The sequence below is a fragment of the Phaethon aethereus genome (assembly GCF_964289735.1).
Source record: "Phaethon aethereus genome assembly, chromosome: 8".
NCBI classification, from domain to species: Eukaryota; Metazoa; Chordata; class Aves; order Phaethontiformes; family Phaethontidae; genus Phaethon; species Phaethon aethereus.
In genome coordinates, this window is record NC_138584.1 from 10522365 (window position 1) to 10549288 (window position 26924).

General features: G+C 38.3%; 1 protein-coding gene across 1 annotated transcript in view; it reads right to left on the minus strand.

Moving 5' to 3' along the window:
- Positions 1-26924, minus strand: part of DENND1B (DENN domain containing 1B) — a gene marked incomplete at both ends in the record, with an annotated part of 155120 nt that overhangs the window by 66359 nt on the left and 61837 nt on the right. Inside the window, 6 exons of the mRNA XM_082002748.1 lie at positions 2566-2676; positions 6025-6078; positions 7906-7965; positions 10677-10757; positions 12652-12721; positions 20997-21116. Coding sequence (XP_081858874.1) covers positions 2566-2676; positions 6025-6078; positions 7906-7965; positions 10677-10757; positions 12652-12721; positions 20997-21116 — 496 coding nt within the window. The remainder of the gene's footprint in view (positions 1-2565; positions 2677-6024; positions 6079-7905; positions 7966-10676; positions 10758-12651; positions 12722-20996; positions 21117-26924) is intronic.

Below are 26924 nucleotides of genomic sequence, written 5' to 3' on the forward strand. Positions count from 1 at the left end.
GTGTTTAATTTACTTTTAAAACTATATTGCTCTGTAAAGAAGCAAGCCTCACAGCAGTCCTGTTCCGTGTATGAAAGAAATTAGCAGGTAGCAGTTCTCTGTGAAGTTCTGATAAGCCAGGTCGAGTTCTGTTTTATCAGAACTCATTAGTGCAACTGAAAATTAACGCAGTCCTGTATCAAAAGTGGATCCAACATGATGTGGCAGTAATTTCATTTAGCCATGACTTAAGTAATGCTAGTAGGGAGAAAAAATAACCAGAAGAGAGTAAAATCGATGTGCTATCTCTGTTTGGATTTGCAATCTACTGGTCACATTCACAGCTTGGGAACATTCTTCAGGACGTCCAAATGCCACTACAAATGTCTGCTATTGCTACCTATCCCTGTCCAGGAGAGTGATATAAATTATTTTCAAGTGAGGACACCATCAAGATGACTATTATTTCATGAAAAGATTTGGAATAAACAGCTGAATTTTGAACAAAGTTTCTCACAACCAGCATATTATATCTGTTGTTCTGTAATGAATTCCAAAGAGCTTGGAATCCGAACACAAAAATAAGGTGGTCTAGATCAATACAGCGTGATTGTGATACCTCCTCTTCGCTTTTTGTATCATAGCTACAGAGATCAGCTGACACATTCAGCCTAACAAAAACAAGTCTTAAGAGGATGCAAGTGTAGGCTGAGGGTACGATTCTAAATCATGTTAACCAGACGGACACGTGCCCACCTGCAGAACGAATCTTCCACAGGCACAGAGCTGCCATCATGATTCCTATCTCCTCTCTACTGGAGCTGTAAGAGGTTTGACTGGGGCATCATTGGAGCTGACGGTTTTTTATGGTCTATTTTTCTTTTTTTTTTGGGGGGGGGGGGGTGTTTGTTTTTAATACAGCAAGCTGGGTCGCAGACTGGCAAACTGGAAAAAAAAAAATATTTGTTTTGATTCCACAGTTTTGCTGCATCGCATGAACTTCTGCTAAGCGAGGTTCTTTGAAAGGGCTTTCCCTTCAAAGCGTGGTCTTATTGCTGTGTTGTAATGCCCAATTCTTGCCCTAGCCATTCGGAGAGGAGGAAGGAAGGAGAAGTGTGATAGAATATGGAAATTTCCTAGGATAAAGTAAAATATTTGGTGGTTAAAAAACGTATCATAGACTACTAATTTGGAGATTGCTTATATTCATTCACTATTTATTTTTCTGGTTTTCAGTTTTCATGTGGCCTCTGCTTATATGACCCCATGTTTCCTGTACCCTCTGAGCAGCAGGGACTTAGCTCCACATTCTGCAAACCACTGGTAAGTGCTGTCTCTGTGCATTCCCCTAATGCAACGGTGATTGCCGATTCAGGGACCCAGCATTGTGGTGTTTAAAAAAAGAAATAATAAGGCAATTATATAATTGCTGCTACCACCTAGAACTGTAAAACCTGTCAGCCTTTTAGGGCGATTCTGAATCTTCTCTGCCTTCAATTTACTTTTGACTCAAAAGAATCTAAAGGAGTTTTATCCACTTTTTATAATACAAAAATTCTCACTCCTCACATGCACATGAATGTATTGGAAATCAGCACCTGCAAGTCTTTGAAAATATTAATTTTTAGTACTATATCCAACCTTGTATCTATTTGTTGAAAATAACTGTACATTTATTTAGTAGTACAATTAGCAGTGTTCAGGAACATAAAGTTGATTTTCCACCACAGAAGGCATATTAAACAAAATGTCTTATGTAGTAAAAACGCAGAAAAAATAATAAAGTTATGTTCAATGACTGTGCTTAACAGACTAAAGAGTCTGCATAAAAAATATACTCTACGATGAAAGTTGGTTATAAGGTGACAGTCACATACTAATGCAAAATAAATCTTGGGAATATTTTCAAAATATAGGATATTTTAAAAACTCATAAGATTCTGTGAAGACTAAAACAAAATAACATCTGAATATTTAAGTATACTTTTAAAATTAAACACAACATTCTTTTATTAAGTAGTCTAATCAGGCATAAGAGGGAAAAAAAAATTTAATGTGGGCAGTAGCCTAAAACCTTTAATAAAAAAAAAATTCTATTTTGAGTTGTACGTTATTATCAGTCTGAAGAGCTGCTCCAAATCAGAGCTATTACAGTATGTACTCCCAAACCACTCTAACAAAGATGAATCTACCTATTACCAGGTTAGGATAGCAGCTATTATTATGGACCCTTGATTTCTTTCAAGTAGCTCCAATGGAATAAGCCACAAGTGAATAATAAAGATCTTATAATAGCCCTTAAGAATTCTTTTTAGGTTAGAAGGCACAGAAATGAACTCAGGAGAGTTAAAGAACTCTCATCTCCCGATAAGAAAAATAATTAACCTGACTTAATGTATCTGAGTAGGTCTTATATAAATCAGACTTTTGTACTTCAAGAGCCAGACTAAAACCATATATCAGAAAACTATGCAGATATTGTCTTATAAGTACACATGGAACATATCTAAAACCACAAAGGTCTGCAGGTCATTTTGTGAAATGCTCAATATATTCTACTTAAAAGGAGAAGTGTGAAGTACTTACAGTGCTTAGTTTGCTAGAGGTAATAATGATTCGTCTCTCATGCAACATACTGGCATAAAGTTGCAGCATGTTGTTCACATCCACAGCAACAAAATATTCAGTGAGGTTTCTCTGTTTAAATAAATAAGATGTTAACAATGTAGCAACAGTAGTAGCTGAGTGGAACATTTTATATATTACTTACAAAAATTTTTGTCCAATTAGCAGTTGGGGGGAAAAAAAAAAACAACCCAAAACTATGAAAGAAAACCCTTTGCATTAATATTTTTATGCTTTAAGAACAACTGATTGGGTTTTAAAGCCAACAAAAAACTAACTTGGGTGTAAGTCATAAATATTTTGCTCAATTTATTATGCTTGTGAATTTAGATTTGCCCCCTTTTTTTTTTTCAGATTTGAAAAAAATATGAAATTTGGTATTGCAACAACAGCACCATATGCTATTGGGGTAACCATTACTTCCAACCCAGGCACAGATCTTCCACCACTGAAATAACTGTTCTGTCATAGCTACAATAATAAAACTGTGCTATTTTGCCAGGCTCTCCCAAAGTCGACACCTTTTATTCTACTTCAAGCACAGCAAAACAGCTTCTTGAAACGCACCGAGCTTTCGCTTGAGCTGTATGCGCCGGGAGATCACATGCCCGGCAGCACGAGTAGAAGGTGCTGGGTGCTTCCTGCAGCCACCCTTTTCGCCCCTAGGAAGAACCCCGCTGCCACCCCCACTGGGGGTTCAGTGAAAAGCAAAGTCACCAGCACCTCTTATTTCTACTTCAGACAACACAGAAGTGGGGGGAAAAGATAAAAAAGCGGGGAGCAGGGGGTGGCCGCTGTGTTCCAGCTGAACTTAACAGTGTTTCTGCATGGCACGGTGCCAGAGACACAGGAGTTCTGGAATAAGCTAAACCAGCTACCAGCAAAAATGCCTAGGAAAGCAGCAAATCTTTGTAAACATTAGAGAATATGGATGAAAATATACCAATACACCCCACAATACACGAAACATTTAATTTCACACATTCATTATCGTATCTGCAACCAGCACTCTTGCTCAGGTCTCCTGAGGAACAACCCGTTACTGAACGTTAACGCAGGAGGTCTATCAACTCCGCCCCAACCCAGGGATAGAAATCCGACCAGTGGAACTGTGCCTCTATACCGGATGTGGCCAACACACGGCAGCACGGTAACGCATCCCTGCAAAAACAGCGAGGGCAAGACAAGTGGTAAAGGCTTCAGAGCGGGGTGACCCCCCCGAGGGCCGGCACCCCGCCGCGGGGGCCGGGACACGGCAGCCCACGGCCCTCCGCAGTCAGGGAGAGCGGCGTGGGGCAGCGCTGCTGGTCACCAGCTGCTGGTTTATCTCTTTACAGACGCCACTATGAAAAGCTAACTTTAGTTAAAGCCCAGAGGGCGATCAGACGGTTGACCGCCTTTTTGGACATATTGCAATATTAAATATAAAAAGATATTGAAAAGACAAATGAAGATCCAATGGACGATCCAGTCTCATGTAAATTCAGAAACGCATTATCAGTTCGAAGACATGGAGTATGGAGTTATTCTCGGTCCATGCTGCATACAATTTTGGAAGAGATGAAAACGAGAGCTTTAAGGCTACAAACAGTCCATTTAGAAAGAAACTCTGGTCCTTCAAGTGCTACTTTCATCCGGCTGGCAGAGGCAGATGCACTAGGACAATTTGAGTCCAATTTACCTCGGACAGGCTCTAACACTGCCGCTAACGGCATGCTGATTCTGTGTTGCAAAAGCTACAGTAAAAAGAGTTTGCAATCTTGTGCAGACCACGGTATCTTTGGGAGACAGTCACAGTTATTTCTACGTTACATCTGAAAAGTTACTGCCCCTGAAATATGTGAATCTTACAAGAATAAGAAAATTCATTTTATTGCTAATTTACTCTAATTACCTCATGTCTTCACTCCCTGCATGTTCTAACCCTCCATTAGTACCATACTATTTTGATTCATACTGGAAGGATGAGATTTTTATAAATGGAGTAAAAAAATAATTATAGAAAGGCACCTTGAAAATGACTTTTCCTTCCTCCCACCGAATCAGAAAAATAAATCCACAGTGGCACTGCTACATGGTCCTCCATCAGCCAGAGGACCAGAGTGAAGCTTGCTCACATTTTCTTCAAGTTGAACACAGAACACACCTTCTAACCTCCAAAGCTATGTTTTATATATGTCCCAAATAATAAGCTAGAGCAAGAGAATTCCTTAAAATAGAGGAATTCAACCCTTTGGGTGAAACAGATGAAAATAAACGTCTAAAAACTAAGCCTTGTCCTGCCCAAAGAGCCCTTGCAACAAGGGTCCTCTCTTTTGCTGGACAGAGATCCAGCAACTTTCCGTAGTTTTCTGGGTCACAACAAGGTCTGCGCCGTCTCCTCTGGGTCCCCGGCGCAGGCTCCTGCCCCCACCGCAGACGTACCCGCAGGCCCTCTCTCTGCTACGAGCGCCCAACCGCTCCTCACCAGCCCGGGTGTCCCCGGCTCCGTCTCCTTCCCTCGCCCGCCCCACCCTGCGGCCCAGGGACACGGCGCGGAGCGGGCGACGGGGAGGCCGTCCCCGCCGCGCCTCGCCGAGTGACCGCGGCGGGGCTGTGGCACACCTCCGTCCCACGCGCCGCACGAGCGCCACTACAGCCATCAAGTTCCAAGGCGTTCTGCAGCACCGCGTGATTTCGTACGGTGGTGAACCCCCCCAGCAGCTTAACTTTCAGAAGGAAGTTATTATTTGAAAGCGTAAAAATGCACAGCTCTACATCCGTATCCAACTCCAGACGTAAATGCGAGAGCGGAAAGCAGAAAGTTTCGAAGCTCTGTCATTAGATGTTGAACTCATCATAGAGAACGTGATCCGAGATTGCGCGTCTGCAGTCTACCCGCAGCACCACCAAGTACTTAGCATCTGCAGAATGCAAGTCTTTATTAAAAGAAAAAATAACAACAACCACCACCACCATTCCTGGTGCACGGTTACCATCCAAACGTAAGCAGGTACGGCATCTTTCCAGAAAGCCTGAAACGATGCCTCCCTACACAGAAAATAACTGCGTATTTTCATAGCTGAATTTGCAGCTTAGCAATGCAGCGTTTAAAGGGCAGGTATTCAAATAACACGAGGTGCAGAAGTAGAATATATTTTACATAAGTAACCCAAATAAATGCAAACGAGCCAAGTAATCATGAACAAAGGGTGGGTATAGCAGTGGTCAAAAATGCCCTGTTAATGTTTTCAAATGGGTTAATGGTGAATGCAACAGTAACTACTAGCTAAAGGTTGTAATAATAGACATCAATCATATTGTAAAAACAGTCCTGGGGAAAAAAAAAAAATCTCCTATTTTAAAAGCAGAGTTCAGGCCTACCCACAGAATGAGGTTGAGATTTCTCCTAAACATTTAAAAAAGAAACTGCATACTTACGCTTTCAGGGATTGTTGGCAATCCAGTTATATCAGGAGTAATGAAATACGAGTGCTAATCAATGGGGAAAAATAATTAATAATTTATGCACACAGAAACCAAAAATTCTTTTTTTAAAAAATCAGCATTTAGGATTTCCAACCCCATCTTTGTTTAAGCAAATAGCCATTTTTCCAATAGCATTCTTACCACTACTAGACAAAGAATTAAGCAGATCACGACACGAAATGACAAGCTCTGCTTCAGCACAGCACACAAACCAAGGGAACAAAATGCTGGGCTACAGTTTTGAAATAACACTGAAATTACGATAGCTTTAAATGCTGTCATGAGCCTGAGAGTAGCATTGATTAACTAAAGCGTCAATTTAAAAATTGCAACCAAAAAAAAAAAGTTAAGAGGACAAAATATAAGTTTAGAATAGAAAAGGAAAAATCATCCACATGTGAAAATTAATTAGAATAGAAATATTATTACTTGATATACATTCTCATCTGTTTTCAAACATCTTTGAATCACAAATGACCTAAGAGAAATGCAAGGTCTGATAGCTTGAGATCCTGTAATCGTTTATGAAATACATTAGCAATTTTATGCATCTTAGTTTGAGGCCATCTAGGATGTAAATATAAAACAGATTAAACTAAAAACAGATGTAATTTAAATTACTCTCATTAGTCCAGTGCTTTTAGTAGTTATCAGACATGGATTTAGCTCAGTCATTTTAAGGCATCTGTGCATATTAGTCTAAATTTTGAAGGAAAAAAAAATTAAGTGCATATTAAGTAAATGTGATAATTATTGACTTTCTAGCTTTTACTTGTTTTTAGCCAAATTTTGACATTTTTCATATATTTTCTTTGTTTTTATACTGTATTTTAAAGTTACAATTAACAACACAAAGACACAGTTTGTTTTCAAGTCAAACTTGAAAAAGATATACTAAAACATAAAGGAAGTCTGTAAGATATTAAATGTGTCTTGTGTTCAAGAAAAAAAAATTATTAATACTATTAACTCTGTGTAGGAGACTTATTAAACCAGCTTGATACATTTAATAGAAAATTTTCCCCACAAATTAGGCCATTTGGCAATAGTTTAGAATTTAAGAAAAAAAAAAAATTGGCTTAAAAAAGGCATCCCATAAACATCATAGCACTTGCACAATAAATATCCCAGGTTATTGTTTTGCATCAACAGAGAAAAAAAGCTAAAATTTTTTCTCTGGTCAAGAACAGGGAAAGGTTCAGATTAATGGAATGCCTACATTTTTCAGTAGTATAGTGAGAACAGAAAATTATTTCCTATATGTAATAAGGCCACAGAATATTTATCAAAAGATTTCTGAGTAATGAAGTTGTTAACTTCGAGAAGTAATTATTTATAATTAACAAAGTAATAATATTTTACTCATTAAACTGAAACGGAAGTCAGAAGTACGAGAAGCAAAGACCCATTACTGCAGTCATTAAGAGTCATAAAGCAGCAAAAATAATGTGGTATGGAGTCCTTGCACAGTTTTGTGAACTCCCTTAGGAAGATGTACGACCTTGGAAGAGATGTTAAATTAATAGTTGATGTCCTATATAAAGTTTTCTCTAAAAAGGACACTAGAAAATGCAAGTTTTCTTCATCAGTTTAAGGGTTTGATTTTGGTTGCGGTTTTTACAAGAGGATTGACACACAGAGAGCTCTGAAGTTAGACTGATTTAAACAGAATAGGTACATTAATATTAGACTGCTCTTTTAGGCTAAAGACAGCAGCAGAATTTCCCAAAGGACAGGTATAAATAAGCCTGAAATCAAAAGAGATATCCTATAGCAAGTAATTATTTCTTTAATTACAATAGGCTTTAGATAGTCAGGGCCTTTTAAACTCACCGATACAAGACAAGGCTGTTTTTTCAACACTTGCTCACTTGCAAATATCATCTCTTGGTTCTTATGCAAGATGAGAGAAAGATTGAACAATTGACTTTTTAGTTTTCCAATAAAAAGGCCAAAGCTGACTCTAATGCTTGTAACGTTCCATGTCTAAAATATTGGCTGAAAACGTGTTTTATTCTTTGTATTCCTCCCCCATTTGAATTCAGACTTAACTTAGCTAGCTTTAAAAAAAAAAAAAAAAAATCACTTTTGTTAGCCCTCTATGGATAAAAGTGACATAAATTATATTCAATCTCAGGTTTCAAAGAACAGATGATCACCCCTCATAAATTGCAGCTGCAGAATATTTGCTAATGGGACTAATAGGTGAGAGCAGAACTTGGTCCCTAACTGGACCAAGGCATTTTGGTGTCCTCCTGCCTAAAAATTACCGGGAAACACCATGTATCCAGATAGTGGGCATGATTTCTGCATGACTGTATACAGGCAACCCTAAGTGCCATTGCGGTCTGTCATCTAAAGCCCGCTTCAATGTCTGTGAGCCTCACCCTGCAGCATACCTGAGTAAATGGAGGGGAGGGATCTTTTTAATTTTGCATTATGAAATTTGAACTAGACTCATCCTGGCACAATCAAAAGCCACCTCATGATGTCATTACTACAATTATTTTTCAGAATGTAACTTCTTTTTAAAGTCCATTACTACTGATGGTTCCAGTCTAGCTTATTTACAATATATGAGGAGCAAGAAAGGAACATCAATATAAGATTAGGCACACAAAGTTAGAGTTGAAAGTGGCCATAAACGTTCCCTACTCCCTGCAGCACTGAGCATTACAAAACCAGAGATGCCTGTAGATCCAACAAGCGTTCTGACTCAGGCTAACCTATTCCTTCCTGCTCTGCCCTGACTGAACCCACAATATTTGCTCGACTGTACCTGCAGCCAAGCAGTTGGCAAGAGGCCTGCATTTAGATAATTGTTGTTCAGCTAAAAAGATTATAAAACTCTTTGATGTAGCAAGCTACTGGCAACAAGAGACAATTGAGAAAAAAAAAATTCAAAAGTCAGATAATATTGAAATAAAACCATCAAGCGTCAACTTTATTGCAAGCAATTTGTCATCCCAGTGTTGCCAACTGTATTCACCACAACATTCATTTCGAGGTAGGCAAGTTCTGTGCAAGATGCACTGCAACACTGATAGCAACAGGCAGTAACATTTTGCAAGAAATGCAAGGAAAAATATCTTTAAATCTTCTCTATGTCCCTCACACAGTAGTATTTTTAAAGGACTTTATAAAGCGTCTTAGGGTCACCAGATTAGAATTGGTTATAATACTGTAATAAATGATAGCAAAATACTGTTTGATATACAGAAGTATTCTTGGCAAAGGTACCATGAACTGAAAAATAACTTGAAACTATTGCACTGACAATAAAGAAAAAACAGCAACGGAAACAACTCCGACTGCAGCCTCAAAAACCAGTACGTTGTTCTGGCAAAAAACAAACACGAGACTGGAAGGACTTCCAAATACATTGGATTGGCACTGTTCAAGGGCGGGGGAAATGTTAGGCTTCTTATGTGAAAAAACATAACAAGGAATCGGAAATATGACTAATTAAAATAAAATAAAATAAAGGTAGCATTATGTTAAGCAGCAAGGGTGAGTCGCTACTGGAATAGAAGTGGTAGACTCTTCATTTCTGTATGCCTTCATAATAAGGCCAGAAGCTTTTCTAGAGTCTGTGCTTACTTTACTCAAAGTATTGAGCTCAATTCTAAAATGAATTAAAAGTAACAGCAAATGACACAGATAAGGTTAAGATAAATAATCTAATGATATTTCAGTATGTGCATAAGAGAAGCCTTTATAAAATCACTTCTTTCTGTGCCCTGCAAACCGTGATAGTTCCATCAAGAAACAGTGATTTGCACACAGTTACTTATGCGTGCAGCAGTTGTACGGATGCTGTGAACAGGAACAATGACTCGGAGACAGCAGAGGCTCTGTATTGGCTTTACATTTCATGCGGGCTCCACAAACGGATTTAAACATGCGTCCATCTGCTACTTCTGTTGGAAACTTCAGGAACTGTAACAGTGACAGGCTCCCTTTCTGATGTTTCTGCAGCAACACCACCTTGCCATATTATCAGTGTCCAGCCCCACATCACGAGAAGTCAGAGCACAAAAGCAAGGTAGGTATGGACATGTTCTTTCGCCTAAATGTGCTGAAAGTTTCATGTAACGCAGTACAATTCTCCTACCATCTTCCCTACAGCATTTTTGCATGATCGAGTAAAACTAGGAAGAAGGGGAAGGAAGGTGGGAAAGAAGCCAGCTTACACAGATTTTTGACCAATCCTGCAAGTCTACCTACTCAGACATAAGAGGCAATAAAACGGACTTAATGTCTCCTGATTCACAGCAGGAGAAACCAAAATTATCTACATGAAACAGCTGGAAGCACAAAAAAGTAGTTCTAGCACTGCCAGATCCCACTGCAGTTTACTTTCTCACCATAGAGCAAAATTCAAATTTCTGCTTCTTTATGACTCTGACTTTAAGAGAACAACATGAGACAGAGACAAACTCTATTCTGCACAGAGGAGAAAAAAAAAAAAGTTGTCCAAGCCAGTTAATGATGGGAAGCAACATAAGTTTACTCTTTACAAAGGGCTTGGGGTTTTTTGTTTCAATCTTGCCTACTATTTTATAGTCAGTAATAGGAGTAGGAGTTAAACAGAGAATACTTACCACACTTAAACTGACTAACGCATTCGCCTTTGGCACAGGATGGCTATACAATGACCTTAACAAATCATTTGAGTCATTTTCCTATAGGGAATATTTTTAAAAGGTAGTTAATTATTGCATAAAAACTGATTAACTACCATCTGCTACAAGTCAAACAATATATATACAAATATATATATTTAATGAGAAAGACAATTGAAATTCACTGTGAAGTATTTAAATATTAAGTATAAAATTCAGGCTAACTTTGTATCTCAGAAAATTATTGTATCCACAAGTTAAGTCAGTCTCTTGTACATTTCCCCATACACACCTTAAATGAATCACATTATTTGCAGCTGAAATTAGTGTTAACACGTCTAGCTGGTCTGTGCATCTTGGACATCATCTTCCTAAAACTGTTAGCCGTGATATTTGTCTATTCAAAGTTTTACTAAATATGCAGCTACACAGCTATATTGTATACTTTAAAAATTATGCATCAGAGCACATAAAACAGTTAATAAGGTTTACTAAAAGTACATGCAGCTACCAGGTTTAACTAGGATCCCCCACCCTGGTCTCTAAAAGAGGCATTTACTTGGGAAAGAGATGTGGCTGGAGTTTTTGTTTGGTTTAGGGTTTTTGTTCCTGGAGATTAAATTTTTTTGTTGTCAAAATAAAACCAAAAATATCAGTGACAAGCCAGGGCCAGCCTTTAAACATATTGTTTGAATTTGCAGGAAGCTTCCACCTCTCCCTGCAAGAATAATGACGTTGCTGAATCTCATACTAATAAACAAGACTTTGGGTCTAGCTCTCGGTCAGACGAACAGTGCCTGGGCCAGGAGGGAGCAATGTTCTCTAGCAGCCTCCTCAGCAGACACGGCACTAGGCAATACAATAAAATACTTCTGTACACTGCTAAAACCTTCTGAGCCATCAAAACAGTTTCCTAGGCGTACAGGACAACAAACTTATAACACAGCAACTTAAATTGCTTGCAGCAATAGCTGCAATGCCAGAACCAGTGATCAAGCAACAAAGACGACGACAATCCCTAACCTTTCTGTCAGATACAGCCTTATAACAATTTTTACTATTACGGTGAAATCAGGGCCAAAACCAAAGTCTCATTATACCATTTACAAGATTTAAATGTATTCCACACTTCACTTTATGTAAACACCACTAACACCAAACTTTACCACTGCATTTTGTTTTTACATAAAATACCTTCATTCTCTACAGTCCATTTACTATCATGCGCAATAATTGCTTATTCTATAGTTCATATATTCTTGAAATGTCAACTTTTCCAGTCTACAGCATATGGCTGACTATTGATGCTTTTTTTTTTTTTTTTTAATTACAATCTAGTACACTAATATAGTTAAAGCAGAAAGGTATAGCTTTAATGTTCTCAGTAAAGACAGATGCCAGTATTTCCTTTCCTGCATAATCCTGGAATATGTCTAATTGCTCATGAATATGCAAACCAAACTATCATGATTCTTCACCAAATGCTGCAAGTAATTTTGTCTTGCTAGTTGAGATGACAGCATTACGAGAGGTAGTTTTTAGTTAATATGAAGGGTGAAACAGTACATCATATTTTACGCAGTTCTGAAAAAAAGTGTTTGTAACTGATAATCAGATAGTTCCAGAGATCTACAGTTTACAATCAATACGTCATACAATTCTCCAGTGATGTGACACTGCTCACACTTCACCCAGGATTTGTTTATGGTAAGACTGACACTTTATAAAGGTATATTCTCAGCAGCTTTTTAAGAGTAATGTGGGATTCAAGTGACAGTGGCAGCTGTATGTCCAGATCTTTAAATTTCAGTATGATGAATGTAAAAGCTTGCTTCTAAATTCTACTAACATCATAAACTTTTAAACAGTATAGAATCACTTCACAGCACTTCAAATGCTGACTATTGTTTCAAGGAAAAGGATTTACACAAAGAAATAGAGTATCTAAAATTACCTGTTCTTTAGCCAAATAATCTGCCAGCGTGTTTAGGAGCTTGTAGTATACCTCAAACCACGGAAGGTAACTAAAACAGGAGGGAAAAAGCATTTTAATAAAATATCAATGTATTTTTCCCAGTGCTTCTAAAATACTACTACGATTAATCTGACTTGCACATTTTTCTAATATTTCTACATTAAAAAAATGCATACAAAACTTTTCCCCACAATTTTAACAGTACATAACCAATAGCTACTAGAGAAGCTACGGTTCTTTATGCTGGACACCTGCGTGAAGTTCCATTAAGCCCAGATTAGCTTATAGTACTTTTACTTCTCATTATTTTAAAAGGCATCAAAAAAACATTTTAAACATTGCCAAATCACATTCCCATTATCTTTAATTGTTACGGCTTTCAGTACTTATGTTATTTGCAATTTTGAAATTCTACATCCTGTTGTACCTGGTGGTACAACAGGTACCGGCCAGAACTGTTGCTTCCCTGGGGAACCCAAAACAACTTTATCTGGGCAGACCAGGTACCCTGTATTTGACCAGTGGTGCGACACTATGCAATAGGACAGGTGTCACATTATATGTAAGAATATTGGTCTCCCTATAAAGTCATTTCTATAGATAGAATTAACTTCTAAAAACAAGAGAGCATTCACTGCTATTGCAAACAGACAGCACATTAATACACGAATACCTAGCAGACTCCTAAGGCAAGTCTGCAGCCCATATGTGTGCACTACTCTCAGCGAGTTAAACAGAATCCAAGATAAATAAGACATGACTGAAGAGCATGAGAAAAGAAACTCAAACCCAGTGGCATCAGTTCCATTTTTTTGTCATCTACTTACAGAATAGCTACCTTTAACAGTGACATCATCAGTGACCGCACACTACAGACCTTTCCATAATCACTATTAAGCCCGTGATACAGATGTATTAAGTCTGGTAAACGAAATAGTACTAGTATAAATTACTCCTTATTTAAAAATTACACACCTTCTTATGTCTGTTAGAATTTAATTACAAAGAACATTACTAAAATGGTAATAGTATTGTTAATATTAGTTGTTTGAGATTAGAAGTGGGGCTGGGAAGGAAATAAAGCCTGCAATGTTTTTACCACATTTCATACCTGCATCTAACAATACTACACGCTTTTGTTATTCAGTGTGGTGTAAATCCACACACATACTTTCAATGCATTTCTTAAAAGCTTTAGTGTGCGCTGTGGACAGACCTTAAAATTTCAAATTTATATATTTCAGGAAACACGCTAACTGCAACTGAAAGAGCCCAGTATGCAGAACCTAAATGTTTTCCCTGATAGGAAAAGGAAACCTATTAGGGGAAACCCTGGCTAGTAGAGAAGCCAAGTCTACTTTTGTGCAGTGAGTCCAGTGAAGGGTTATGTTTTCTTTGTAACACCTCTGTTCTCAGTATGCAGCTGGCAAGGCTTTAGAAACAGATCCCAATTCTTAGGGCAAAGAAAGAGAATAGCAGAAATCTGATCATGGTTATAGTTTATGCATTTTCTAGCAATCTTACTTTGCTATCCTTATAAATGTTTAACTGCTAGTTCTTAAAAAAAAAAAAAAAAAACCACAAAAAAGAAAACCCCACACACAAAAAGCCATCATGAAGTTACTCTTGCCAAGCCAAAGAGACACAGAGGCAATGACTTCTTTTAGAGCCACTGTATTAATGTCTTTATCACACTTTACCATACACTGTACTGGCTGTTAATCAAAACTACATCAACCTCTTAATGCCCACAGACATTTTTAATGCTTAGTGTTGTTGACAGTAGTTAAGGTGTGACATTATTGCATTTGTGTTTCAATATACTCTTATATAGTCATAAAATTTACTGCATTGCACCTGCATAAGGCCTTAACCACTGTAACTGCTTACAGGCATGAACGCTGCACGCCCTTGTAGAACACCCATCATAACGGCACCTAAACCCTCTGATCTTTGAGCTTTCTCCCACCTAGGACTCACGGTCTACTACCCTCTGAAACCGTGTTAGCCTGGCTTTACACGTCGCTGAAAGGCAGAGTAGATAGGCAAACAAAATTGTGCACCACGGCGTTCCGAGTGCCTGCAAACGGCAGAGCTACGGAAGAGTTCCACCAGGGAACCGGAACACTGTTCCAGCGTTTGGTCCAAGTCAAGGTCCAAATCGCAAAGTATTTTTGTAACACTGGACAGACAAATGGGTTAGATTGTCTAAAAGCTTTCCAGACTTTTGCTATCACCTCTGCATTAGTAGTGTACATCGCCCCAGCATATTTTGCTGTAGAATAAAAACCTTATCTGATCGTTCATTTTTCATAACAAACATTTATGAACAGCATTCTATAAAAATAAATGCTCCTACTTCAATAAAATATTAACCATATTTCTTTCTTGTATCTATGATCTCAACTCCCCTCTTACTGTGAAAAGAAAAATTAGATGCAATTTTTAAGTCTATGCATAAAAAGGTCAAATACATTATTTGAAATTAATGAACCCTAGCAGAAAGCCAAGGGAGATTTTTCTTTCATAGGGCAAGGCATGCTGACCAGAGTACTCATACAAGAATTTCTTCCCTTAGCAAAATCAGGTTGATGATACACTTCCATGTCTTCATGTAATAAAACTGCAAAGTAAAATATTATAGAAACAGACTACTTGAACATAGTTTAAAAATGCCAGTTTCCTTTCTGAGCGGAAAGATTGGAAAAGGAATTGCTTTAAGCCTTATAACCACAAACATGAAGTTAATATAATTTCAACATGCCTCTTAAACCTGAAAAATTAAGGAAATCAAAACAAGTACTCCATTATATTATGTGGCATGAAACCAAAGGCCACTGAGATCTGTCCTCTGTTTCTTTTCCACATTATCTTCAGTTCTTCAAAAGCACAGTTTAATTGCAAAAGTTTTTGTCAGTATTTTTAATTATACTGTTCCTACTGGAACAAAATATTACAAAGATCTACTGGAAAGCAAAAAAGTTTCCTTTGTATTTTTCTTTTATGTGTTTATTAATTGCTATTATTTCAGTATTATAAAGTATTGTTACATTTGTTGTTTTCACAAGCAATAAAGAGTGCATTTGTGTGTGCATATACAATGCATCTCTGCATTCAAACATAAACATAAACACAGGCTGTGTTTGTTCATAATAAAGACAGCTATCTGGTGGTATTACAGATTCTCAATTCAAAGAGCAGTATAAGCTCTTTTTATCTTGTAACATCCTCAAGACTGACAAGCAACATTTTTGTCCTCTTATATCACAGGCTGATTCTGTAAGCCCATGTGTTAATAATCCTATTAATTTATTTGGACTACTCTAGTAAATAGATTTATTCATAAATGAACATTCCCATGATACAGGCTTTACATCTTTATTCAGTACATCGTATTGGATAAAGCACTATACAGTGCTTTATCCAATGTGATATATGTGTTTATATGTGATAAATATATATATTGATATATATGGTTATATGTGATAGCTAAAAACCAGAAGCATTACAGGTACAAGCATCTTCTTCTCTTGTCCCGTTAGCAAGTCTTGCAAAATTATTTAATCTTTGTTTAGCACAGAAGAACTAGTCTATGTACAGAAAAGTCACGCAGCACACAAATGTCCATCAACATCTGTTAGGCAGGGTAACATTTTTTTTCAAATCACTGCAGAAATGGACTGTCTGCAAAAAATAGTTTTGAAATGGCTGAATTTAACATAGAAGGCCTGCAATATATTACTCCTAACTCAAAACCGTCACACTAATGTGTAACTTAACAACAGATAAAAATCAAAATTAAAGTCCATTACTGGAAAGACCTTACCATAATAGTTGTATTCATAGAATTATTTATGAGCAGTGCATTTCATATATAGTTAGCTGACTTACGAAAATGTCAAAAGGTTATCAATGAAGGCCCTTCACAGTAGATAAAACAGAAGAAAAACAGGGCTTTAATTTACAATTTTAATATATTTAGAAGCCCAAACTTCAAATAAAAATAATTTATGTTCTTAAACTGTGAAACCATTATTGGTTTCTTGTTTATTTTGCTTTCATTGTAGACATTGTCTTTGCATGCCTCGTGTTACAGTTGCAAACGTACAACAACCTCCAACAACATACAACAATTTCTCTGAGGTTGCCACAAAACATTTCTCCCATAATTAAGAAAAACATCAAAACCTACGCAATATTGTTTTAATAGATATGTATTCCCTGGTTGAGAATACAGTGGTCTTTCTTCAGAAGTACAGCCACTGCCTGTCACAAAAGCAAGAGGCCAAGATATTTCATGGTTAATTAAAAACGTGTTTAGCATTTTCTTTTCATCCAAATGAGCCACAAGGCAGGAGCTCAGACTTTGAATAAAAGTCACGCATAACCCTTGTTGCCGTAAGTAGACTTCCACCTCACTGGTGCTTCTACTATAGCTCTGATAAAACTTTTACATTCATGAGTCAAAGGTTAAATAAAGGAGAGGAAATGTTTTCTGTCAAATAGTCAGGTAACCACTAACAGTCCTGAACTATCAGCAGGAATCTAACTTCTAGTAATCAAATAAAACTAAGGAAACTGCCTTTCCGTAGCTAAATGTCTAATGTCTAGGGGCTACTTTTCTGTCTGGACAATTGACACAAAATGTGTAAAATTGAAACATTCTGCTTCTAAGAGATTTGCCTAAAGGAAGAGCAAGAAAGCTTCAAGCGAGGTCTGAACTGAAGAACTACAAAGGCTTACCACATAAACCTGTCTTCCTTATTAGAGCATTTCATTTGGAAACATAGGTGACAATTTTACAGTCATAAAATTAACAAAATCTAAGACTGAGCACTTTAATGATGCATTTTGCATTCCTCTGGATACGTAAGGTCAACCTCAGAGTCCATCAGCAGTTTCAAGATTTTTAGCAAAACAAATTTCAGTCATTTCCACTTTATACTAAAACCACTCAGGTAAGTCAAACACAATTTCATGTAAATCCAGAAAGTATTATTCTTACTGCAAACAGGAGTGATATTTAGAAATAATACCCAGAAGAATTAGGTCTCCTTCGATTGCTCAAAAGTGAACACTTGAAGTGGCACAGTAGAAACTTCAATCTTGACTGGCAAAATTATTATTTAAATTAAAATATAAAAAGTAAAACTAGAAGAAAAGATCCAGTAGAGTATATGAGTGCAACAAGGTGTATTACAACATTCCTGCTGTGGTACCCCTCGTTCTTACGGGGCTTCATTAGCTCAACAGTTTGTGGAGAGGGAGGAGGCGACACAGCAGGATTCTCACCAGGAGCCTCACAAAGCAGCCACGCAGTTTAAAGAAAACAAAATAAAACTTGCAAAGGAATCACACAAAACTTCTGGAGAATAATTCAAGATTTATTTGCTCATCTTACTACAGTTTTGTACTTACTGGCACTTTGAACTCAGCGACCGCAGTCAAGCTCTGCATGATCATTTTAGACAATACTGTATTACAATTAAATTCTTCAAACAAAAATGCCCACGATAGCTAGCTTGGCCGGGGGGGTGGTATTCCACTGTATAAACATACAGACAACTTCAGCAAAACATCTGATTTGGGACAAAACTCTGTTTACACAATTCATATACGTGTATATAAAAGGTAAAAAAACCCATAAAACTTATAGAAGAACTTTATATGTACAGGTGTATTTTCTGGTTTCAAACGATCCAGTTTAAAGCAGGACCAAGTGGTTGCAAATTTGCAAATTCAGATATTATTTCCTTAGTGATTCAGATGAAGAATGAATTATAGATAGAAGTCCCATAAACTACAGGACTTGAATCTTAGAAGCAGCTTTAGGTTGTTGTTGTAAAACCTGAGGACAAGCAGCCTTTTCTTCAGTTTTCAGTTAAGAATCCCATTCAGCAGTTCAAATCCTACCTCTTTAGCTGCCCTGACATAGGTTAACACATGGCCTGATACCATTCATGAAAGACATTCACAAGAGAAAAGTTGTGTCCTGTTCCCCACTCACCAGCCTACCTACATTTCTATAGTATTGTCTTCTCATCACTTCGACTGGCTTGTTCATGCTCGTCTTCAGAGATTTTACTTAGCTTTTAGTTATTTATGACCCTTTCATTTAGTTAATTTTTCTGTATTTGACTATTTCTAGTTGTCTTTGTTAAAGCAATCTTAATATATTCCTCTTTTTTGAGGCGATTTACATGCATGTGTGTATGTAGATGTGTAGTTAGACATGGTAATTATATTTGTGTATTTGTGTGTTCATATGAAAGCCTGTGACTTGTGTACATATCTGTGACAGACAAGTAGTTTGAATTGCTCATACATCAGAGTCATTATGCGTATATATACGCACAGTGAATATAAATTCATGCTATTTTGTTACATGGAAGAGCGTAAGGCTGAACATGCATATGCACTCTTTATATATAAAGTCGGCGTTCATTTGTTAAGATTTCTTTGAGTTTGGTTAATTTAAGATCAACAAGCATGTACAATGGAAAGCCAGATAAACTGCTGAAAGAAATCTGCTAGTGAGTCTTCTTTCACTAGGTCACTTCTAATGGATCTTGGATTCAGAGCGGAAACCAGACTGGATATGAAAATGCATTGGATAGAAATACTGACGCATTCTTTCTGTCTGAGCTAAACACAACAAACACACAAATTGGAGAGAAATGGACTACCAAGCTAGAAGTACCACGCTATGAACCTAGTGCTGTCACGCATTCAGCTATGCATTGTAAATTTAAAATTGTCACAATAAAAGCAATAAAGGCAATGCTTTGATTACAGTTCAGTGAAAAATTATAGCTTGCCACTTTTCATTTTCCTAGTTTTCTCTACCAAGCAACAGACCGTTGACCAATCTTTAGCTGATGTATGTCTGTGGGGCAATGTTAAAAGAAATACCCAAGTTTACACCAGCTGAGAATTTGTTTTGCAGCACTACATACAGTATTTAAATGTGTATACTTGAGCGTGCATAACTGATTAAACAATTGCCATTACAGCATTAGAAGCCAGCCAGACAACGTTAGAAGTAAAAAATTTTGTCTCTAGCTTGATGAGGGAAGAAAAGGTTAACTCAGAGAAAAGTGCTAAAACCATACAAATACATTCTCCCTCTGGGCCTTAACAAGATATATCAAGAAAAGGTATCACAGAGAAAAGGTTTAAGTATTATACATTCCAAAATCCTAAGAATTAAATCCTTCTGCAGTATTATTAAAGTAGCATTGTCAGGATCACAGAAAGTCAATTAATTTCCAGAATAAAATCTTTTCCTTTTGCTATTTTCATTATATGGTGGTAGTTATTATTTTTTGCAATATTTATAGCAAATACTTATTTTTAAGTTACTTGCCCAAAAATGTCCAGTGTACTGGTTCTCAACATTAGCTTGGAATCTGTTTAAAAGCTTACAAAAGTCTTGATGTGAGATTTCCAATAATTTTCAGCTTACTCTCCAAAATTCTCCAAGTTGCCCCTCTGCTGCCAATGAGTTTGGCTCTTTGGCAGCACATGGCTCCTCTTTCACCTTATATTTGGAGATTCTCAATTTGAAGGCAATTATGCTTTAGTCTTGTTCTTCTCAAGTGCTGCTGAACTCGATGTTCCCATTTCCTCTATGGACATTACAGGCTGCTAGGCTCTTAATTGATGTGGCAAATTTGCCTTTTAATTAAAGCACTCTGCCTTTTAATTAATTTAATTAAAAGGGTTTTACGACAGCTAAACAATTGTTTTTTTCATCACCAAAACAATTATCTTATGGGAAAAGAAAGAAAAAGCAGAAGGAAAAACAAAGTCTTTCACTGGGGTCAATTTCTCCATCATCAATACCCCTTCTGCAATAAAGCAGCATGCTCTTTATTGAGCATTATCTGGCTTTGGCATGTCTTATACTAGATATAGCTGGCCAAACACCATGGAAGACACCCCCAAAAATCGTATTTCCAAGAGAGGAATACAGAACAGTGCACTTTGCTGTTAAATTGACTGGATACTTGTCAAAAAGTTCATTAGAAAGTAAAAATACCCACATAATATTCAAAGCCTCTAAAGCTGCAGTGCATTATTCTCTGCTTTTAAGCAGAGATTTCATGTTATTTGAATAGAATAGAATAGAATTCTCACACAAGAATACCATCACATGGGGCTTGGGACCACTTTTTATGTGAAATCAATGGTAACGCTGTTGTAAAGAAATTATATCCTGATAGAGAAGTATAACACATTATCAGAGGATTTGCAAAAGAACATTTTTTCTTGTATTTTTCTTACACTCATTCCTCGACTCAATTATTCTTATACCAACTTACCTCAGAATACAGAGGCAGACCTTGCCTCCTGACGTCAAACGGCAAAATCCAAACCTTTGCTTACTTTCAATGTCGGTGAGCACGAAGGTAAAATGCTGTCCTACTTGGTTTTGGGACACCCTGAAAAATTAGATACAGAGCATAAAACTACTAGATCACATAGAACACGAGCATTTCAGTCACTGGTCTCAAGCATCTTCATGCCTGAGCCTCACTATCCTTTTCTCCCTTCCCACCCTCCAGGCTGCCTCCTGCACCCCACTCCCTCCCCTCAGCACAGGAGAGCCCAGGTCCTTCCTTCAGCCGTGCCTCCGGCCACCGCCCCAGCCCTGCGCTCCGGCTGACATGCTCCACAGGATCTGGACCCCAATCTGAATGGACGAGGCATTTCACAAGGTTTTTTCCTAAGTAAAGCCTAAGCAGAGCTTGTACAAGCCTGCCACAGCTTGTTGGCTTTGAGCGCACCTCAACAGGAGTGCACAACCAAAAGAAAGTTTTAAAATTCTACAAATAATTTATTAAATGTCATAATACAGGCCTGGCTTAAGGCAGCCATTAGAAAACTAGTTTTCTCCCCAACCCCCTTCAGAATAGCTTCATTGGTTAAACCCATGGCCTTCCCACACACCCACACACATCTTCCTCGCTTTTTTGCGCTACACATTGCCCAGCAAACAACTTTTTGCTAAGTTCATTCTGCAGTGCAAACTTGTTTGGTTCTGGAAATGCAAAAGCCAGAAAACAATCAAGAACAAACAGCATGAGAGCTAAAACAATAATATTTTCAAGACCGTATCGAAACACGTACCCACTTGAGACAGAATACGTTTAGATAAAATTTCCCTGCCTGATGTTCCAACTTCTCTTATCCCCAAGCTCTGCTCAGCCAGCGTTCCCCCAGCAGTGCAGGCTCATCCATTTCGTTCTCAGTTTGCACCTCCCCTCCAGTGTCACTTCTGAGTCCTCTCCAGGTGCCAGTCCCAACCTCCATCCTGACCCCCCCCACTTTCTGCTTGAGGGTATGAACCTTTCCCCAATCTCTTTATTAAGAAGAAATGGCATCTTCACTGCCATGTCGTATCTCTCATCTCCTTTACGCTCTCAAGGCAAGCGCCTTTGTCTCTTGGGCAATTTGTCAGCTTCAGGCAGCAGGTCCCTGAGAAGACAGGAGGGACCCGCTTTTCAGTGTGGCTAAACTTCAGTGTTCTTCACAGAAATTGAAAATATATTCAATGTAAGCATTTTAGAACACCAATAAACTGCATCTGAAGTTCACTCACAGAAAAACTTGTTGCACTTTTCTAAAATCTACCAGAGCGAATCAGTTTTGGGTACACTTGGCATTTTCAGCATTTTCTTTCAGAGAGAGAATGTGTGGCATACAATGAATCATAGAATGGTTTGGGTTGGAAGGGACCTTTAAAGATTTAAATAAAATCAAATGAAAACAAAGTTATGATGGGGAGTGCATGGAGATTTGAAAACGTAAACTGTAATAGTTCTGCCTGTAATTCTGTTGTCCTCTGCTCTTTTCCCATTCTTCCATGGTCTTCTACAGCAAAATAGCTAGCACTTCCTAGCAGGTGTTATGATTAACATGTGTCATGTGTGGTTCGTTCTTAGAGGCCAAGCTGAAAATTAATTCCCACAGAAGCTGAGAACCATCACAGATCTCAGTCTTCCAATTTAAAGGCACTTTTTTTTTTTTTTTTTTTTTAATTTATCCCCTGAAATATGGGTTGGGTTTTTTGGTTGTGGGTTCTTTCTTTTAAATCTCCACCAAAGTAAAATATAAACATTTTCCCCCAAGCAAGAGGAAAGTAGAAGACGATCAAAGGGCAAGAGACGTTACATGACACACATGCACATTACACTGCTTAACACGTGCATGACAAAAGCTCAAAGATTAGTTAAGTGACACCACAACCCAGACTGCAGAGTCTCCCACTCGCTTCAATTTGGTGTAGTCCCTGTGAAGGTCCAGTGACTAGGCTGAAACAAAAGCCTGTGTTGAGCATATATGACATTACAAGATACCTCTAGTCCAATATAATCACTGAAAACCCATGATAATTAATGGATGTTTTTTAGTTAGGTAATTAAACTCAAATCATTAAGACAAGCATGTCTTTTGCCTTCAATAGACTGGAACAACCCAGTGTGCTCTTTCAACACAGCAAACGCTCAACTGACTTTCACTCAGTCCTTCATTCTTCAGGTTCTGCATAGCTAGCGTGCTGCCTGTATATCATGCCGGATACAGTAGAGAGTCATCGATAACAACGTGTTATTACTCCCCTGCCAATGACGCAGTTTTCTATTTCATATCTTCGCATTTTCCTCTTTACTCCTGAGAGCAGATCGCCACTGAAACCTGCAGTATGGTTTCAGTACCCCTGCGCACACTGGGGCCGGGGGCTTACGCAGTAATTCAGCCGTAGCTGGTCCGTCGGTAGCACCGGTAACGCGCCGGGCACAGCGACCCCGGCTGCCTCCTGCTCCCACCCCCTCTCTCTGCTCTGCTGTGTCCCACCGTCGGGCTCGGAGCTTTCCGCAGCCACGACTGGCTTTTTCTTATGCTGCAGAACATCTGGCATGGTTAGGCTGGGGGCTCTGTGCACCATTTTCACCCAAAGAGATCATTAATAATTCACAAAAAGCAATTGTTAATAGATGCCCATCTATGCAGGTGTTGCTTTTAATGTACTGTGTACACGTATGTCAGGCAAATGCCTACTCCACTGCTGCTTGAAAACAGTTCCTTAGCCCAAAAAATGCACAGGAGTAAGGATCTCTTACTTTCATTTTTTTTGCCTCCTCCCTTCCCAAAACCTGCAGATGACATGGGAAAATAACCGGTATTGCAATTACGCATATGTAAAAATGTCACTACACAAGACCCCTTTAAAAATGAGATTTAAATTCTAATATTGTCTATTCAAAATAGCCCAGCCAAGTTATGACAGTTCAGCAGGAGGCAATTCCAATGCCATCTCACCACCTCCAACTCAACGTCTTCCCTTTGCTTCTTTAAGAGAGATAACTCCATGTTTCGATAGTCAGTGTAAAAGTGGCCCAGCTTGAAAACTGCTTCCCACAGAGTTTAGAAGGAGATGTAAGCAGCATGTTACAGATTTTTGAAGTAAGAAAAACTCCAAGGCTAAAACTGAGTCTCCACAAAGAACTATTTGGTTCCATTTGCTTCACAGAAACAGCTAACAGAAGCCTGTGACCATCCATCTGGACCACATTTTCTGATCAGAGTTTAAAATACTGAATTAATTCTGGGTTTCTAAATTGAAAACTCCACTTAAGATCTGGGGCCAGCAAGGATGCCTGGTTTTTTACTCCTCTTCAGCAGAATTAAAACTGACTATGTGTAAGCCTTACAGAAACAAACAGATGATGATTAGGGATTTCTGTATATCGATAGATATCCACAATGTATAAAGCAGACACATAAAACATTCCAAAAAGTGCTAGCACTACACTTTTAGGATATATACTGCATGTACCATCATGTGGACAAATGTTGGCCATGTGACTTGGGGCTCGTGCCTCTCTGCTTCACTGCAGCACATTCAGGTTGTTCAGAAGTCTCACCGTCAGAGGCAGGGAGCAGCTCCCGGCACCGCTACCAAACCACAGCAGTGATGCCCCTCAAGCTTTCCTCAACATGAAAATCAACACAGTTAAAATGCAATTATTACGTACCAGAATTCCCTACACAAAATGTTATCTCGACTTTCTATCAGAGAGCAGGATCAACTAGGTGAGCTTCAAAAAGTGTTCTGCAAAACGCTGGTCTGGTCAGCTATGTGAAGAGAGCGTGATCTACTCACTTGTGCAGAGAGAGCAGGCACAAATCATTCCCGAGCACCGCTGACCTTCTCCTCACTCATTCCTCTGCCTTGCTTTTGACTGACTTTCAACTCCTGCCTTGCATGCTTACATTTAATCTTAGTCTAACAATAATAAATCACTAATAGCAAAGAATGTGTGTAAATACTTATTAACCCTGCAGTCTACAATGGGGTCTTTCAAGGTTATTACAGTTCACTGTAGGAATAAACGTAGTTTTTAAAATTTTCTAAGCACATATCTACACAATGCAGAAAAGGCTCTTTGGTACCAATGGAGTGGTAAAGAGTGATTTTAAAGATTCTTGTTTACACTACAGGTATTGTTCAGGCTTCATTTTAAGGCCGCCTTGAGAGAGCTGATTAGGGCAGGAATTAAGTATCTTCTTCGAATGAAAAACAGCATGTGTAATCACTAAATTTATCCCTTGCTCTCAAAAAGAATTGCTCTTCTTCCAAATTAATCTGTTTAGGACATAGAAGATGTTTTAAATAATCTTTTCTTCAAAGTTTGAGAATTTTTAAAGGGTTTTGAATTTCCGAGAGATTTTTCAGAGAGTTCATTTTTTCAATAAGTTTCCAAAAATGAAAGACTTTATGCATGGCAATCCAGATTTTGATGAGATATTCTTAAAAGAAAACAAAGTTACTGGTGTCATGTACACGTACTTGACCGATGCAGCTGAAGTACACAGTTCTGATTAAAGCTTAGGCAACTGCTAACTAAACTGGAAAATTTCGAACATATTTCGCCTCCCAATCTGATGCTGAAAAGCAAACCCCACCAGCCATTCACCCTAATTCTCCCCAGATCAGAGAAGAGATTAGAAACCGTTTCAAGCGGGAACTTGAAAACCAGATGTTAAGGTAGTGGTACAAGCTGATGGAGAGACTGGGTAACCCTGGGTTGGGCTGGCTCCTTCAACTAATTGCCATCCCCAAGTCTAAGCTTCAGCGACTATTTTCTCCACTTCCCGGCCCACTGCACGACTCCACAGCTCAGGCTCCCCGTGTGGAGGGCTCCCCTGCTCCAGCTCAGCTGTCTGACTTGAGCTCTGCTTCCCAGAAACCCCAAGCCCTTACACATCAGAAAGAAAACCAGGAAGAAAACGGCAGAAGATATGAAAATGTACAAAGCTACCATCAAATAAGGAAAGCCCCACAAATAAAACGCATAGTTAGCTTGTAATTGGGGTTATGTTTTCAAAACAACAGCAGCATTAAAAGAAACCACAACTAGTTAAAAGGGTTTACTAAAGAGTATTGCTGGGTGTATTTAAGTTGCAACACAAGCCTGCTCTGTCCAGGGGCCCTGGGCACTGCACCTGGCCCAGGGTCTACCGGAGCATGCCGCACCTTTCCTCTCAGATGGGTCCACTCGAGCATACACATGGAAACCAAATAACGCACATTCAGAACAAATAGTTTCACTCCTCAGCAGTGCATAGTTGATGCTGCAACCTGTCCTTACAGAGACTTCTCTCTTACACATACATTTGATATTACATATGCACGTATCACAGTACAATGAGATAAAGGATGGAAAGAACTCAATTGTGTAAAACTACTACTGCATGTTTCAGTTCACAACCCAACTTGCAAACTGACTGGAATGACTAAAGTGTACAGGAAATGCTATTGTTTGGTTATTTTCACCTGTACAGCTTGAAATGTGTTCTCAATTACTTACTTTTCATTCTCATTTCTCATATTTACTTTGAAGGCAAAACATTTTTTGGTAAGGTGTTTTACAATTGCCTTTCACAAGATCTGCAAATTCAGTATCTCCAGCCATTGTTTTGCACATGTCTTGATCATAGCTGTGTCTCTGCACACAGACTTAACAGAAACAGCATTAGCGAGGAAAAGGAAAGTGAAAGTGACATCACTCCTGCCATCGTTAATCATTGACTCTAACAGATTATAAGTTAAATAAGAAACAAAGAAAGGAATTCTGCAACAGAGAAAAGGAAACTTATTCGTAAGTAGATACAAGCAAACTGTTATACAATTGTGCCATTTATTACACCTAAAATAATTTATTCACAAAAAAAGACCTAAGTTCTAG